Here is an 18,555-nt window from a genome sequence, read left to right as displayed (position 1 = left end):
GTCCGCATTAACTTGTTCTTTTATATCTACATTGTTTGAATTCCGTCCGGTTTCATAATTCTGTGTTCAGCCATTTCTGTGTGATAATTGCAATGGACATAGGTCCCAACTCATAGCACACAAGGACTGCATGAATCTCATGTAATTTACTGATCATGCTCAAATAAAATGTGATTAGTTAAAATCATTACAGTACATTAAAAAAATAAAAACAAAAAACTTTCAATTTGTGCATAAAAAGACTGCTTAATCATAAAAAGGCTCATCAGCTACTTTTATTACATAATAATTGTAAATATAACATATCAAACAGAATACAGATATAAGAGGCAAAAATAAGCACAACAAAGAAAACATGTTTGATTTTCACTTCTGTTAAAGCTCTGTGGGACTGCAATAGTCAAAATATAAGATTGCAACAAGTTAGAACAGAAAATAAATTACATTACAATCTTGAGAAACTGCCACTTGTGTGTCTGGCATTACAGTACTGCAGATCATTTTTACATCACCTCACAAAGATGCAATGTATTCCAATCCCAGGTCATCTTTTTCAAAGTTGTAAACATTTTGGGGATTTATACACCTCTGTTTTAAAAGTAATATTTAACATACAATAAAACCAAAGCCATCTGACAGCCAAACAGCTCAGATGTTAAAAAAACCTGACTGCACAAAGTTAGTGTACTTTCATCTTACTGATTTTTTAAAAATAATGCAGCTCCACATTGGATCCACTGGTCTTGGTTTCCTCCACAGGGTACATCAATATTTGTCACCACACAGTCCCTCTCAGTACTAGTATAGACTGGCAGGGATATGCACTCCTCCGGAGAATACGGACCATATGCATCCTGTCAACAAACCACCCATTAGTTATAATTTAAAAATACAGTAGGTATATTAACATGACACAAGAACAGTCTTGGATGACACTGTATCCAAAGAAGAGTCAGAAGTTATAATGTGATAAGTGCAACTTTTGGTAGGTGTCAGAAGAATAATCTGTTGGCTAAGACTAGGAAGAGGGAGGAGAAAGCAAAGGTTTCAGAAAAAGTATTTTTCTCTAGACTTCTGACACAACTCACCATTTGAATTCTCTTTACTGTGTCTGTCGGGTTTTGAAGGATAAATTGATAACATCTGACATCATATAACACCTGCATCAGAGATCTAAAGCAGGTTGAATTAGCTCCCATGAGCACAGCTCCAACACTTTCCAGTTCAAAGATTTTTAAAGTCTGCTGCCAACCAAGTTACTCTTATTTAAGACATTACTGTCCAAAGAAACATTTACATATTTTAACTGGAATCATTACACATAAATATTCTTGGTTTTTGACCTGCAGTGTGTAGAAAGAGACAAAGACGAAGTAGTCTTGTTTTAAAATTCCAGAACAGTCATTTCTAAATTCTGACATATAATTCAGTCTGTGCAGAACTGATGTGCAGGGTTTGTAAGTGACTGAGTTCTTACTCATCCTTGTACTCACTGAAGTAAATGTCTTCAGCAGTCTCAGCAGGCGTATGATTGGGCCTCTGAAGTAGTACAAGAGCTGCTGCAAAAGGGAAATGGTTATGAAGGAGAATGGGCTGTCCTGGAGGATATGACTTGTCACACATCCTGAGATGCACAAACTGATGAGCAGCAGCCATCATTTGTGTTTATTGTGACAAAGGTCTGTCCTTGTCTCCGTGGGTCCCGCGTTTCCTGGCAGATTTCGCTAGCCTCAGAGGCTCACTGTGACCCTCCACATAACCCGTCTCTCTCTAGAGACAAGGGTCACAGTCTACTGAGCCATTTTCATCATAAGCCAGCGAGGGAGGTGAGGAGAAGCTATCCTCCTTTGCACAGTCTCTGTTGTCTCCCAGTCTCATTGATTAATTGGGGGGGGCCAATGGGGGGAGCCCAGGTCCACTCTCTACTCCAGGCTCCAGCCCAGGGACCCTAATAGTATCAGCTATGGTAGCTGACCTTTTAGAAACATAACATGTACAATTCCCTGGGCTACTTCCCCCACAGCAGCCCCCACTTCCTCAAGCCCCACTTCACCCTTACCTCAGGGCCTCCTTCCTTATGCCTGATATGGTGTGTACTGCTCAGTCTCTCCAACAGCACAACTTCCTCCCACAGCTCCTGACATCCACACCCCCCTGACTAACTGGGAGGCTTTTAACTAGTTTCAGCCAGCCTGATTAGCTTCAGGTGTCCCAATCAACCTAGCATTCTCCCTGCCTTCTGGAAAGTTCTTAATTGGCCCCAGGTGTCTTAATTGACCTGGAGCAGCTGCCATTTCACTTATCCTGGTACCAGGGATTTGTTTAGCCTGGAGCTAATATATCTATCTCCCACTACTTTTCTATAGCCATCTAGCTTTGCCCCGTCACATTATGTATAAAAAAAAATTCCTCTTAATCCTGCCCTTGGGCCCTGGGCAGACAGACAGAACACAGCTCCACACAGATTCCCCTTCCCCATTGTTGCAGACCAATTTGAGGATTTTTTAGTGTTTATTAGGGCATTGTTTAAACAATGAATTGTTACTAGGAGGGCTCTCCAGGCCACAGGGAGCTGCTTTAACTTATACCAGGGACTGACATGATCCCCAGCCAGCAGCAGGACAAAGGGATTACAAAGTTCGTAAACTAAGCCAGACCAGAGGATCTGGCCCACAGCGTAAAACCTGCCTACTGTCTCTTCCCTGCTCTCTTTATAACAGACAGACAAGAGCTTAGATAGAAAGGGAATCAATCACAAGTATAAAACAAAAAAACCTTACATGCAATTTTAGCAATCCAAAACATGCAAAAATATTTAAAATGATTGAATATTAGTTAAAACAAGAAGGGTGGATGCTTTCACTAGTCATATACAGGGAAATGCATTAACTCTTCACAGCAGTATTCACTACAGTGGCATGTGGTGGTGTTTGGCACCTCTGGAAAATAGACCATTTCCATTAGGTGCCTAAATAGGGATTTATCAAGTTAACTTTAGGCACCCAGGTTTAAATAGTTTGAATGAATTTATTTATAAGCAGATATTCAGATAGGCATATACTTACTTCATTACTACGCAGTATTATCAGCATTGCTGTTACATGAATATTACAATTATCTGCTAAATTTTGTTATGGAGGAACAAGTGAACCAGGGGTTGATGGAACCATGGCTCTGCCTCCTCTTCCCCCACACTGACCAGTAGATCTGGATGTAGCCCGAGAAGTAAAATATTCCCTCCCCACTCCTAGAGCAAGAGGGAGCTAGGGAGAATTGTGGCTGATGCACTGTTCCCTCTGAGGGCTCCTCCTGGGGCACTACAACTATAAAGCACTGAGTTTAAAGGCTCATTCTAGCCCCTACTCTTCTGTTGTATTTAACTCAGCCTTTAAAACACGATACAATAATCTGATTTAATGAAATTTGTTTGATAGAACTCTGGGCAATAAGTTTGTGGTCAGAAAACCATACTCCTCACAACACTCAAAATCTCATTTTATATTCTCGGAGAGGTGTTAAAGATTTTTGTGAAACAAACAAGCCATTTGACTTCTGTCAGTAAAGAATTGGAACAAATAACAAGCATGAGTGAGTTAAGTTTCATTATTAGAAAACGTATAATATCTCAAAACAGGAAAGAAGTTGAAGTGCAAACAATGACTGTTTTCAGCACTTAGACCTGAATGTCTAGCCATTTTTCAAGATTTTATTGCTGTTGTAAGTCAACTTCCCTCATCTTTTCAACACCAGGGGTGAACTTTTGGCTCCAATGACGTCAGTGCGAGTTTTGCCATTACCTTCAATGAGGCCAGGAATGCATCCCACAGCTTTAAGTCCTAATAACTTCATGGGACAAACATATCACTCTTACTTTCCTCTTCTGGAGATAATGTTGTTTGCCTCATGCCCTATTTTGTTGTCATTACATGTCTGATTAATAGAGCATAATGCATGCAGAATATCTATCTGTGTTCATGGCACCTGCAATTGCTAGAAGAGGAGGGTCCCCTTTAAAGATAATATTAATGCTATCCTTTGGTTCCATCAGTAACTGTACAAGGTAGATACAAACTTACCTTTCCACTTCCTAAGGCTAAATAGGTCACCTCTGTCATGTTCCCAAACATTGGCAATCCTAATTTTGAAAGGCTACTTTCAAAATAAATTCTTTTGAACAAACCATTGACCAAGTAGTCTGCAGATACTTTTAATTCATAGACAAGAGCTTCTTGATTTTGAGATGTCTACCAGTATAGCTTGTTTCTCAGCTGAATGGACAGTGCACAGGGACTGAATCAGGATTATGTAGTTAATAAGGATGTTGTCTGTAGTATCCCAAACTCATTTGTTACAGAAGTTGGAAGGTGTGTAGTGAATGAGGCAGTGGAATGCAGAAAGAAAAGGGACCATCTCATGGTTAAGACAGATGAATTACACCCTGAACAACTGGATTCTGTTCCTGCTTCTGCCACAAAATTCCTATACGATGCTGAACAACCCATTTAAACTTTTTTTTTTTTTAAACCAGTGGCCACTAATCGTGTGTTCCTTGTTTTCTGGGTGCCCAATTTCAGATACTTCAGCACAGGCTTAACTTTAACACGTGGTTGAGTGCTTTGATGAATAGGAATGGGATTACTCACAATATTGCTTAAGGTTAAGCATGTCGGGTACGTGCTTTGCTGAATCGGAGCCTCAATATAAAACAATCTATATTTTCCCCAGACTCAGTAACTCCTAAGTCTAGAATAATTGTATTTAGCAAAAACAGCACATTTTGGAAAGTTTAGGAATCTGTTCATTTTCATTAACAAAACAAGGATTTGTGAACTACTAAAGCATTTTTTACTTGGTGAACTGAAAACTGCTTCATTAGCCTTGTCTATATTTTTTCTTCAAATTTTCAATCATTGTAGCGTCATTGATGATAGCAATGGTGGGAGATCCAGTGCAGACCAGCTGCTAGCATTTTAACCACTGTGTTCTCTAACTAAACCTGGCAATTAGTCTATATTAACATTTGACCTGGCAATTAGTCTATATTAATGCTTTCACCATGGGCATCACTAGTGTAGCAGCACTGGTGGTAGCAAAGTATTGGGACATTTTAAGAAAAAAGTCTAGTGTAGGTGCAGTTAATGTGTCTCAGCTACAGAGCCTCTGTTTAATGTCTGTTTATAGATATTCAGTTAGAGGCACTATTACTTCTTGGTCAGGAAACAGTACATCAATAACAATGAAATATCTAATGTGATCCTCAACATGTTTAATACTTAGTACTGGCTAAATTTATGATTCCCCAAAAGCTACCTTTGTCTGAAGAGTTCAGCAGGTTGACACATACCAAAAACAACCATTTGCCACTTCCATTTGTTGTACAGGACCTTGTTTGCAGGATGGGAGAAAAAGTGACACAAAACAATGGAAAATAATGTACTGCTAATTGAATTTACTGTAATACAGAAGTGGAAAAAAATCCATCCTCACCTATATAATTCTTGCTTTTCTGTATTTACATTTCTATATATCTTCCATAGTTCTGTTAAGCTTTTTAGTTTGCTTTTTAGCTACAGCTTTTATAAGCTTGTGATTTTGTAATGCTAGCCCATGCTTTGAGAAATTGCTATGTAAGACACATTTCTTTGCAGCTTCTGATTCCAGTATTTAACAAATATTATTATTGTAATTGTAAAATTGTACAGCTTACAATTCTTACTGTTTGGATTACTTATTTTGCTTTAATCTAATGCACTTCAATAATCACTGGAATTTATTTTTCATTAGGGCTTCATAAGAAGGGCTAACAGTTTTATTTTTTTGCCTGCAGCTCATAAGATGTTCTTTACTTTAACTCAATTTTTACATTATATGGTGTTAAAACTCTAATGGAAAAATTCTTTTTTAAGAACTTCCAAATACTTTTATAAGTTTTATTAGATATAGTTTTGAAAACGTATGATCATATATTTAAAGCAGAGAACAAATAATAATAAAAGCTTTGATTTGAATACACTTCCTCTTTACAGTGTCTTTCTCTTCATTTGTTTTTTACTATTTAGAAAATATTGGCCAAAATGTAAATAAATCTGCCATGTTATATCTAACTGTGTGTTCTATTAAAACTGGGAAGTGATCATTTTTTAAAAGAAGAAACAAACAGGTTAGGAACATCATACTGGAAAGCTATTACACAGAAGAAAGTAAACTATAAAAGTTTAGGTGCCTTAATAATTTAGTACCTGTGGAATCCAGCCCATGTAACAAGGGAGAACTGATGACACACTGGGAGAGTCATGCTGGTTTTCTGAAAGTCGACGTCCATCAAAACTGCAACCTTCCAGTTGCAGGCCACTTATCTGTCATGGAAACATACAAAATATTCAGATATATATTAGAGCCTAAAATGTCAGTAATGATTATACTGTGCCTTAACAAAGGCATCGATAGTCCTCTCTATTGTGACCAAGTTCTAAACAATAGGAAACTAATTATCGTAATGTTGCATGTGAGAATAAGAAATACGATTGGAAAAGAAGATCTAGACTATTCTTCAGAGTGAACTTCCTCTGGTTTGGTTTAATCTTCTTTGAAAATACTAGAGAATAATACCTGTAAAGGTCATCATTTATGAAACTGCGGGTGCCCTGGCATTAGACATATAGTGGCAACAGCCAAGTAAACATTTATTAACAATGTCATAAAACAAAATTATAAAAAAGAAAACTACACACCAACAACAAAAATACAACAATAACTGAAAAGGCAAAGTTCTTGCTTGGAAGTTTGACCTAAGCTTTCAAAGAATGGAATAATCTCCTGTATGTTTTTTACAGAAGCAAATAAGATAATTTTCTATTATATTACATTCAGAAATAGTATTGGGGAGGGGGGGAATGAACAAAATAAATGTTAAGCAATACGAAATGAGATTTTAGGCTAAAGTGCTATTGGGTAAAACAAATTCTAACGGGTTGTCATAAACATGAAGGGAAGGGTAACCACCTTTCTGTATATAGTGCTATAAAATCCCTCCTGACCAGAGGCAAAGTCCTTTTACCTGTAAAGGGTTAAGAAGCTCAGGTAACCTGGCTGGCACCTGACCCAAAATCACCAATGAGGGGACAAGATACTTTCAAATCTGGAGGGGGGGGAAGGCTTCTGTCTGTCTGTGTGATACCTTTGCCGGGAACAGATCAAGGATGCAAGCCCTCCAACTCCTGTAAAGTTAGTAAGTAATCTAGCTAGAAAATGTGTTAGGTTTTCTTTATTTTGGCTTGTGAAATTCACTGTGCTGGAGGAAATGTGTATTCCTGATTTTTGTGTCTTTTTGTAACTTAAGGTTTTGCCTAGAGGGATTCTCTATGTTTTGAATCTGACTGCCTGTAAGATTATCTTCCATTTTGATCTTACAGAGTTGTTCTCTTATCTTTTTTTGTTCTTCTAATAAAGTTCTGTTTTTTAAGAATCTGATTAGGTTTTTTGGGTCTTAAAAATCCAAGGCTGGTTTGTGCTCATCTTGTTTATTCTCAAGCCTCCCCAGGAAAGGGGGTGTAAGGGCTTGGGGGGATAATTTGGGGAAATTGGAACTCCAAGTGGTCCTTTCCCTCTTCTTTGTCTAAATCACTTGGCGGTGGCAGCACACTGTTCAAGGACAAGACAAAATTTTTGCCTCGGGAAAGTTTTTAACCTAAGCTGGTAAAAATAAGCTTAGGGGTTTTTTCATGCGGGTCCCCATATCTGTACCCTAGAGTTCAGAGTGGGGAAGGAACCCTGACATGGATTGAATGCATAAGTAACTATCTCCATATTGTTCTACTTGTAACATATTTAAAATGAATGATTTTAATAAATGATGATCAAATCACCACTTTGAGCTTCTGAACTAAGAAAAACTATTTTTCCTGCTTTAAACTGAATTTAAGCTCTGTGTGGATTAATGACAAAGGAGATCTAGTGTGTGTAGCAGCAGTTCTAAAAACATTTCCTTTGAAGATCTACAGTCTTGGAGTCGGGTACTTTCCTTGACTGCAACATATGGGCAACTACAAGTCAACATGAAAAAAATGAAATTAATGACACTGCAGAAAACTCTCCCCGTCAAACAATGAAGTTAACCAAAACAGAGTAAAATTGTATTACAGAGACATGGAGATTGATCCTAAATTACACATACCTGAGCCTCATAAAAATCCATTGTGGAATTCAGACTGGCTGTATTACTATAACAAGAAAAAGCTCTGCAGGCTTTCTACGCTATAAAGAAGCTACTCACCTAGGTAGCTACAACTACACCAATACAACTACTTCTAATTCAACAGTATAATTAAGTCATTTTACATTGTAAGAATGAAGTTTGGAGCTCATCTTAATAGGTTATTACAGTGACTGATAAAACCACAATAAAAACTCAGCACCTGCAGTTCTGCAAACAATGCTCCATGAACACAAAAACTCCAGCAACAACAGCTTCAGACCAGAACCGGGCCAATTGCCCTTGCTAATCAACATGCAGAAAAAATATTCAGCTCCTGGTGCCCTCTCAACCAAGGCATCAAATATTCTTTCTCGTGTGGCTTTGTTTGTAAAATGTGTGATTTTGGTACTTGTGTTCTTTACAAGTGGAGCAGATTTCACCATAAATAAACAGCACCTTGCAATCTTTTGCATTTTATTACTTTCTGGCAAATTTGCTCTTGCATATTAGGGTTCACGTCATTTTAAATGAATTTATGGGAAGTGAGCTAATATCAAGGTTCAAAGACACTCTGTCTCCATAAGACCATGTTCTCCACAATAAACATTTCCTGTCTATTAAGTGCCATAATTTCCCACAGGACAATACAGATCTTAGTAACCTATAGGAAACCAAATGTAATTTTCTCCACAGGCTGCATGGTTCTTGGTGCTTGATAGAGGCAAGCTGTGTAAAAAGTGCTTCCTATGAACTCTTTTAATGATATCTTTATAAGCATCTGGAAACTTAGCTTCAATATGTGTTTTATAGCTTCTCTTGAGTGGCTGGATATAACATTCTTGCAATAATATTTTGTTTTACAGAATTCATATTCAGCTTTACCTGAATTCATAGCATTTACTGTCAAAAAGTCCTTTACTGTGCTTCTTCTGTTCTTGTCATGCATTTGGTTCCAAAATTATTGAAAATGGGGGACTTATGTCAAAATGGATAAGACCAGCTAATTTCAGATGTTGACAGACCAATCAGTGCAAAGAGCAAATAGGACAGGTATATGTGCGTAGCAATGATGATTGTCAGGTGAGAGCCAGACATTTTCAGACTCTCTGTCCAAGCAATTCCAAGTGCCATTAAAGAAGGTGCCATTATATACAAATTGATTCTGAATCAGGTATTCTTCACATCCCTGCTAGGAAGGAACTGCTATTAATCATGCCTTTTTGTCATCTGACAAATTAATCATCCATTTCAGAGTTGGTAAAATTTATTTCCCCTCCTCTGTCACTTCCACCTGATAAATCCTCATCTTATTCAAAGATTGTGTGCATGCCCTTAAACTTTGCACTATGAAATCTAATCTCATTGCTATTATCCAGTTTTCAAGGTTATCCAAATCTTGTTGTATGATTTTTCAGTCCTGCTCACTATTGGCAATACCTCCCAATTCTGTGCCATCTGAAAATTTTATTAACACACTCCCAATTTTTGTCTTAAGGTTGTTAATGAAAATGTTAAAAAGACTGATCCCAAGTGTGATCCTTGAGGACCGTCATTAGTAACCTCCTACAGAATGATTTGTTGAGTCTCCCCTTTAACCAGTTCCTTTCCCACCTTTTGATTCTTGTATTAATCCTCATCTTCTCCAGTTTAACTAATAATTTCCCACGTGGAAAGTGTATCAACCGCTTTACTGAAATCCAGGTAGACTAGATATACTGTATTTCTTTTGTCTAGAAAATTAGTAGGGCTGTCAATTAATCACAGTTAACTCAAGTGATTAACTCAAAACAAATTAACTCAACTAAAAAAATAAATCATGATTAATCATAGTTTTAATCGCACTGTTAAACAATAATAGAATACCAATTTAAATTTATTATGACTATTTTGGATGCTTTCCTATATTTGCAAATATATTGATTTCAGTTACAACACAGAATACAAAGTGTACAGTGCTCCCTTATATTATTTTTATTACAAATATTTGCACTATAAAAAAGATCAACAAAAGAAATAGTATTTTTAAATTCACCTCATACAAATCACTTCATCGTGAAAGTGTAACTTACAAATGTAGATTTTTTTTGTTACATAACTGCACTCAAAAACAAAACAATGTAAAACTTTAAAGCCTAAAAGTCCATGGTCTGATGGCAGCATTATCTCCTATAAATGTAAACAAACTTGTTTGTCTGAAAGATTGGCTGAACAAGAAGTAGGACTGAGTGGGCTTGCATGCTCTAAAGTTTTACACCGTTTTATTTTTGAGTGCAGTTATGTCAAAAAAAATCTAAATTTGTAAGTTGCACTTTTATGATAAAGAGATTGCATTACAGTACTTGTATCAGGTGAATTGAAAAATTCTGTTTCTTTTGTTGATTTTTTTTACAGTGCAAATATTTTTAATCAAAAATAATAATATAAAGTGAGCATTGTACACTTCGTATTCTGTGTTGTAATTGAAATACATATATTTGAAAATGTAGAAAAAATCCAAAATATTTAAATAAATGACATTCTATTATTTAACAGTGTGATTAAAATTGTGATTAATTGCGATTATTTTTTTAATCTCATGATTAATCACAATTATATTTTTTAATCTTGTGATTAATCGCAGTTATTTTTTAAATATCTTTTGACAGCCCTAAAAATGAGTGCACCTCACCTGAAATGGGGGGAACGTTGTCCGGGCTTGCCGAAGAAAGGCAGCAGTGCTTTACGGAGACGGCAGGATGGGCGGGGGGAAGGAGGTCAGAACCTGCTGCAAAATGTGAGCGGTGGTGAGCTTTGTGGCGCTGACTCACCCCCTGGGAATGTGATGGTGGAAGGCTTTAAAGGTGCAAGCCCTGGTCGTTGAAAGCCCTTTCTCCACACAGCAGGCAAGGCACCACCAACACTCCTTCCCTTTGAAATGCGAATATCCGGTTGGGTTAGGACCTGCTGTGAGCATTGCACTAGTCATTCCTTTTTAAGGGGGCTCAGAAAGAATTTTTCCCTCATCACTATGGAGTGAGGTTTTTTGCCTTCCCCACAGTGAGTGTCAGGGAGGACCTTTTCTGGTGAGGAGAAAAGGTGGTAGGCCATATATCGCAATTTTGTAATTTTGTAAGATTATTTTGTAAGTGAGGGGCGGATGTCTAGTACAGATACTCCAGAGGGAAGGTAGACAGTGGCCAGATAAATGGCCTGGTAAATAACTTGAAAGGAGGTGCTGGATAAAGGATTGGAACGGGGGTTGGGGAGTCCTATGATTGGTACAGTAGGGACCCAACCCCCCTTTCTTATAGCCCACCTTAACCCTTCTATGGGGGGAGGGTGGTAAGGTCCAAGCCATGGATTGGTTGGGGGACCTGGATGGATAATGAAGGAGTGCTGGTGGAAGCCCCAGGTAGTTATTTGAATAAACATGGATTTGCCTGCATTGTACACTTTACTTGCCGAGTAGTCCCAGACATCTATACAATAAAGTTGTGGCCTGATTAAATCCATATCAAGTGTCTCCTGTCCTTTCAGCATCCCTTTTTATATTCTTTGTAGGCTTTCTCTTAATAACCTATTTGAGATGCTTGTTCATCCAATGTGGTCTGCGACCCTTCCTTATGAGTTTTTGCCTTCGTTTGGGATACAGGCTCCAGATAGTTTCTGCAACTTTGACTTAAAATAATCCTAAAACTCCTTCACATTCAGATACTTGAGTTCTTCAGTCCAGTTAACTTCCTTAACAAATTCCCTTTATTTTTTAAAACTTGCCATTTTGAAATTAAGGACCCTAATTGCAGACCTATTTTGGTTTATCCTTCTATTTACCTTAAACTGAATTAACTCATGATCACTCAAACCAATATTGTCCTCTACAACCAGTTCTTCCGTGGGGTCCTCGCTACTTACCAATACTACAATCTAAAATGGGATCATCTCTTGTTAGTTCAGTGACTATATGGTGAAGAAATCTGTCATCTATCACATCCAGGAATATCAGGGCCCTACCATTATTAGTAGCATTTGTCCTTGAATCTGTGTCTGAGAAAATAAAGTCTCCCATAATCACATAATTCCCAGTAGCACTTATTTCATTAAAAGATTAAAGAGGTGTCTATCCATATCCAAATCAGATCACGTGGAATCTGTAGCAGACCCGAAGCACTATCCCTGTGGAGCCTCTGTTACCATTCTTTCCCAAAGTTATTTTGACCCAAACAGATGCATTCCATCACATCTGATTTCTTTACATTCTATCTCACCGTTAATATGCAATGCTACTTTACCATCTTTACCTTTATTTCCTGAACAGCATATACCCTTCAATACCTGCCTAACAGTCATGAATACAATTGCACCATATTTCCATTATCACTATGTAAGCAGAGTCAGGATGGGCTCCACCCTGACATCTGGTGGTGAGGTGTGGCAAGTAGTGGAAAAGAACTTCAGGGGCTGATCTCAATTTGCATAGGCACACCCACCCCGCCTAGAATGAGGCCATAACTGCCCAAATGGTCACTTTGGCTGTTGTGGGATCCTCAGTGTCTTTGTTATTGGGGCGGGAAGAGTAAATTGTTATTACCCTGATTATGGGAACTGTGCTTGGAACTGTACTTGGCCTTTTGTTATGATGGAGGGACTCACCATCAACTGAGTAGCACTCGCTAGGCAAGGGACATGGGTTCCAAAACTCTGTGAAGGGAGAGAGACTCGAGACAGGTATTAGTACCTGGTGGTGTGGGCCCCTTTGTGAGGGCCTGAAGCACCAATTGCACCTCTGTCTCTCTCCACTGTGGAATGTCAGAGCTAATTTTGGGTCTATTAAGAGTCTTGCTACAGGTACTGTGCTGCATTCACTTTGGCCTTATGGTGCACCAGCACTAAGGCCCCCACTACTATGAGCTGAAATCACTGAGAGCTGAAATCACTAAGAGCTGAAATCACTGAGCACTGTGTCAAGTAGTGGGGAGCCGGAAGATCTAGAGTGCAGTGGTGCTGTTCGTGAGACGGCGAGCTGTGCAGAGCGGAGCCGTTCGCGAGACGGCGAGCTGAGCAGAGCTGTTCGTGGGACGGCGAGCTGTGCAGAGTGGAGCCGGTCGTGGTGGAGCGGAGCCGTTCGTGAGACAGCGGCGTGTTCGTGAGATGGCGAGCTGAGCAGAGCTGTTCGTGGGACGGCGAGCTGTGCAGAGTGGAGCCGGTCGTGGTGGAGCGGAGCCGTTCGTGAGACAGCGGCGTGTTCGTGAGACGACGAGCTGTGCAGAGGGAGCCGGTCGTGGTGGAGCAGAGCCGTTCGTGAGACAGCGGTGTGTTCGTGAGACGGCGAGCTGAGCCGAGCTGTTCGTGAGACAGCGAGCTGTGCCGAGCAGAGCCGGTCGTGGTGGAGCGGAGCCGTTCGTGAGACGGCGAGCTGAGCAGAGCTGTTCGTGAGACAGCGAGCTGTGCAGAGCGGAGCCGGTCGTGGTGGAGCGCAGCCGGTCGCGAGACGGCGAGCTGAGCAGAGCTGTTCGTGAGACGGCGAGCTGTGCAGAGCGGAGCCGGTCGTGGTGGAGCGGAGCCATTCGTGAGACAGCGTAGCAGAGCAGAGCCCTGTGGGGCAGTCAGCTTCAGGACACGTAAGGTACCCCTTACCTCTTTCCCCCACACACAGGCACATTTTAGCCAGACTGGGGAGTAACACTCTGCAGATGAACTTTTGAACTCTGGGGCTGGACTTTTTGGATTTTGGGTGATTTGAGGATTGCTGGACTCAAGAGACGTTTGGGTTCTGGGACTCAAGAACCCGAGGGAAAGGATGTGGCCCAATTTTCTGGGGTGGGTCTTTGCTCATGGTTTGGTTAATGAACACTAGTTGTGGTGTTTTCCCAATTTAATGCTGATGTCGTTTACCTCATGTTATTAAAAATTCTCTACTACACCGAGACTCCGTGCTTGCGAGAGGGGAAGTATTGCCTCTTTGAGGCGCCCAGGGGGTGTGTAAGATTTTCCCAGGTCACTGGGTGGGGGCTCGAGCCAGTTTTGTATTTGCTTTGATGAGAGGGAACCCCTGTGTACTGAACGCGGCCCTTGCTGCTATCAACTTGGCCTGGCAGAAGGGTTACAACTATAATATCTCTTTTTTCCCCTTGTACCAGTGCTCTAGTTCCTCCATTTTGTTACTCAGGCATTGGTGTACAATACCGACATTTTAGTTGTTTCTGCTTAGCATCATCCAATTTCCTTGCCAGATTAGGTATAGTCATTTTATTGCTAATATTGCCTCCTGACTGTTACTGTTATTGGTGTTTGTATTATTGTTACTCTTGTTGTCCATTCGCCTATTCTCTGTTGTTCCTTTCTCCATTGCTGTATCCTCTTTCACTTGATTTTCCTCCAGCTGAATATTAAAATCAGTGGTGGAAAATATATAAGCATCTCCCAACCATCTGCCCCACATTCCTAATTTAAAGCTCTTGATTACATGTGCCGGTTTCCATCCCAGAAGTCTATTACCCTCCCTACTCAGGTGCAGTCTATCCCAGAAGAAGTGTCCTCTGTCTGTGAATGCCTACTAGTAGTCCAACATCCCAAATCTCCCCTTATAGAACCATTGCATGAGCCATATGTTGATCCTCATAGTCTTGTCTCACCTTCATTCTCCTCCTCTAGGGACATGTAGAATCCCACTGAAGATCACCTATGTTTCCATTTCTTTATGTATCTTCCCCAGACTGGCGTAGTCTTTCTTGATGCATCCCAGCAAGAATCTAGCAGCTCATTTTTTTCCCATTTGAAGGACAATCAGTGAATTTTTTCCTGCTCCCATCAGGATCCTCTTCAGCCTGAGGTCCACATCCCATATCTTAGTTCCTGGTAGACAACACACTCTTCTGTTCTCTGGATCAGCTCTGGTGACAGGCCTGTTTATTCTTATTAAGGAGTCCGCAATTACACAAATCAGCCTCCTTCTGGTGTTGGTGTGATTCTCAGGTCTTTCCATTTCCATAGTTTTATCCATCTAATCTTACCTACCTATGATCTTATCTACCTACCTATCATCTATCCATCCATCCATCCATCCATCCATCCATCCATCCATCCATCCATCCATCCATCCAAGTACTTACATAGAATTTCAAATTAAAAACAACAGCATTTTGAAATAAAAGTAACAGTATCCTTCTTTCTGTTTTCTCAATTGTAGAAAAATGAACTTGGTTAGATTATAGGGTCTTTGTGTCTGTGTTAGTGTGTGTATAAAGAATTTATGAAGGAGAAAGTTCAGTAGAAGAAAGAATTTTGAAAGTAAGGCCTGCGACTCTTCTTATCTCTAAAGACAGAGAGAGTGCCATAATCTTGAACTAGCTCTTGTGAGAGTTCTGTCTCCTACGCTCATAAGCCTCTCCCTGTTGGTTAGAAGTTTCATTGTTCCAAAGGAATGTAGCCTTGAGAGCAGCAATCTCTCAGATAGTTTGGGTCAATTCCATGGGAAATACTGAGTTTCAGGACAGACACCTGGAACCTGAATCATAGAAATTAAAAGGCACTCTCATTTTAACAGTAAGGCAAGGCAAGGTTGAGCACACTGGTGGAATGATTTCAGGTGGCCTGTATTGTTGCTGCCTTGCTTTACATGTTTTATGCATTAACACAGGATTTCACTGTCCAAGGCTGTCAGTTCAGCTTCTTTCTATGAACACTAAATTCACAAGCACCTTCTTTAGAGAGAAGTTTCTAATTGTTATTTTAACATACAAGACAAAATTTTCAAAGGAGCCCCTGAAAACTTTGCACATGAAGATGCTCTTTTTTGAGTTTGTGGGATTTCTATACATGAAAACCGATGTCCACATTTGGTGGCATAGTTAAGGAGACTCAATGTCAATTTAGCCCAAAGTTTACACAACTTGTCAACTGAAAGTTAGATTTGCATGACCTCCTCTCAGCTACTATAATTATCCACACAATGAAGAAGAAGAAGATTCTGAGTCTCACTTACTACAGCTATAGTCTGGTATAAAGTATTTAGTCTTTAATTATGCGATACAGTATGTATTTTGGATCATATTTTATATATAGTGTTTAATACACAATACATGAGATTCCTTTACAAAAGAATGTCTTAGATACTGATTGGGTACAGATTGTGCTGGTAATGTATCAGTGATTAGAGTTTGGATTTTAATGAGGACTTAAAGAGTTAGCTGCCCATTAAAAATCAACGAGATTGAGTCACATCATAGATACTGAAAGTCAATGGGGTTTGGAGACCTAACTCCTTTCAAAATCCCAGTTCAGAAATTCAGCAATTCCTTACACACAGTCTTGGTCATTAGAGCCAGTTTTCCTAAAAAAGGAGATGTTCACTATGATGCTAAAGTTACTTATTTTTATGTCCCTTTATATGTCTTGTTAAATGCCACAAGGTCTTTAAGTATTGTCTGGACAACTGTTAGAGATTATCAGACAGGATTATAGTTTAAATTCTTGTTTGAACGACCGTGAAGAGCACAGAGGAAGAACAGTTCTAAGATGATAATTATAAATAATAATGATAATGATAACTAAAAAAAAAAAAAAAAGACACCCCAAAATTAAAACTAAAACCAAAAAACAAAATTGTCCCTATCCTCTCCTTTACCTCTGAAGAACATTAATAATAATATTCTACTGTACTAATATTTTTGTACCCATAAATTACTGACGATCCTTTGTATCTGAGGTACAGTACTTCACCTGGCAGCGATCTTTGTTGGAAAGATCCCTCGATTCAGTGAAACACCAGGCTTTGATTGCCACAATAAGACATTTCAGCAACACTTTTGTAACACCTATATTGTGATTCTAACCACTATTTTTCTGTTATGTATAAGCTCCAGAAATTCAGATGGAAATCTAAGTGGGCACAGTACCTTAACTTGGAGTTTTGCTTCTTGAATTTGACCTTTCCACGATGCTACAAATTTAAGGTTGTCCACCGAACAGCTCATTACCCTAAGAGATAAACAAATATACCCTAAATGTCACACACATGTAATAGGAAATTCAAATATAAAAACAGGAATAAGATGTTCACACTGTTTATTGCATCACATAATACAGATTTAAAAGAAAAACACATTTACAATTCTACAACAAAGTAAAGTTTTTTTAGCATTGAATTAACAAAGAAGCTATTTTACCCCAGTGTAAATAATAAGAAAATAAAATGATTAAGGACACTATTGTGAAGCGAAATATGTTAAGTGTGCTTCTTGACAATGAAGGCACATTAATAAAAAATGAATATAAAGGGGAAAGGGGAATAATGGAACTGAGAAATGTGTAAATAGGTTGCTTCATGTCACCTACCTTGCAGTTTCCTGGCGTAAGGCATTAAGAAATGTGTCTGGATGGAAGAGCTCTGAGAGGTCAAGGGTGTCTGAGAGCATTGTCTTTTTTTCTGCTTTATCTACCCAGTTCTAAAAAAAAAATGTATTGCCCATTAATTGGGAGAACAATTAAACCAGTAATTTATTGCTTTATCTTCTAGCACTTTGAGTTGGTGCAAATTTGACAGCTATCTTTAATGCTAAATGTGTTAGTATAAATGATTTATTAGTATAAATGTACTATAATCTTAAAGAGAAACACTGATTCCTACTCTTTGGTACCCGCAACCAGAAAATAAACAAAACCAAACAGCATTTATCATTTTGAAGATAGTAGTTTATTTTGTATGTCTCTGAAGTGACTCACCAATATGAATAAACTTAAAAAGCCTTCCAACCTTTGTACAATGCAGCCCACTTGTAGAACTCAGCTCTTTGCATACCAACACTGGCTTTTTAGGGTGTTCTCTAGCATTCCTATTTCACCTTTGGTAACCATAATTTCTAATTAAAATTATTTCCAAATGGGGATGTGTGCCACAAAAATGTCATCACCATTACTGTTATTAGTTTATTTAGTTTGGATAGATTACTGAATTTCTTTCAATTTATGACCTCTGATTTTCTTTTGTGAAAATCACCTTTTAAATTCAGAAAGTTTGATTTTCATGCTGCAGTGTGAAAGAAGTATTTTAAAGTATATTCCAGTAATTTCCCTTCAAAATATCTGGTATGATTATACAAAGAGTATCTAATTTTGATAGGAATTAGATTATATCTACGTTATAATACAGAGTTACAGGATATAATGCTGGAAAAGACCTCCTTGGTCCTCCATTTCATCCTCTATCCAGAGTGCATGGTTTCCCTTTACTCTGAATCTCTTAATTTCATAACTAGTCTGCTCTTGAATACCTCTAGTAATTAAAAATGGTAGTTTCCTTAATGCTACATTCAGCACTTTCTTCAAGGATTCTTGAACTACTGAATGATGCAACTGCAAAATTATTTTGGACATAAATCCTTGCA

The 18,555-nt window shown here is 38.8% G+C and overlaps 1 protein-coding gene across 1 annotated transcript in view; it reads right to left on the bottom strand.

Annotated features, from left to right (window-relative positions):
* Positions 1-247: 247 nt before the first annotated feature.
* DYNC2H1 (dynein cytoplasmic 2 heavy chain 1) overlaps positions 248-18,555 on the bottom strand; it is a 389,779-nt gene continuing 371,471 nt past the window's right edge. Inside the window, exons 86-89 of the mRNA XM_074957219.1 lie at positions 17,507-17,616; positions 17,068-17,149; positions 6,240-6,356; positions 248-854 (exon numbers count right to left, since the gene is read on the bottom strand). Of these exons, the coding sequence (XP_074813320.1) occupies positions 696-854; positions 6,240-6,356; positions 17,068-17,149; positions 17,507-17,616 (468 nt within the window). The 3' untranslated portion in view covers positions 248-695. The remainder of the gene's footprint in view (positions 855-6,239; positions 6,357-17,067; positions 17,150-17,506; positions 17,617-18,555) is intronic.

The sequence above is a fragment of the Natator depressus genome, chromosome 1 (genome assembly GCF_965152275.1).
Source record: "Natator depressus isolate rNatDep1 chromosome 1, rNatDep2.hap1, whole genome shotgun sequence".
NCBI lineage: Eukaryota > Metazoa > Chordata > Testudines > Cheloniidae > Natator > Natator depressus.
Note: the sequence above shows the minus strand (reverse complement) of the source record. Positions and strands in the feature narration are given on the sequence as shown.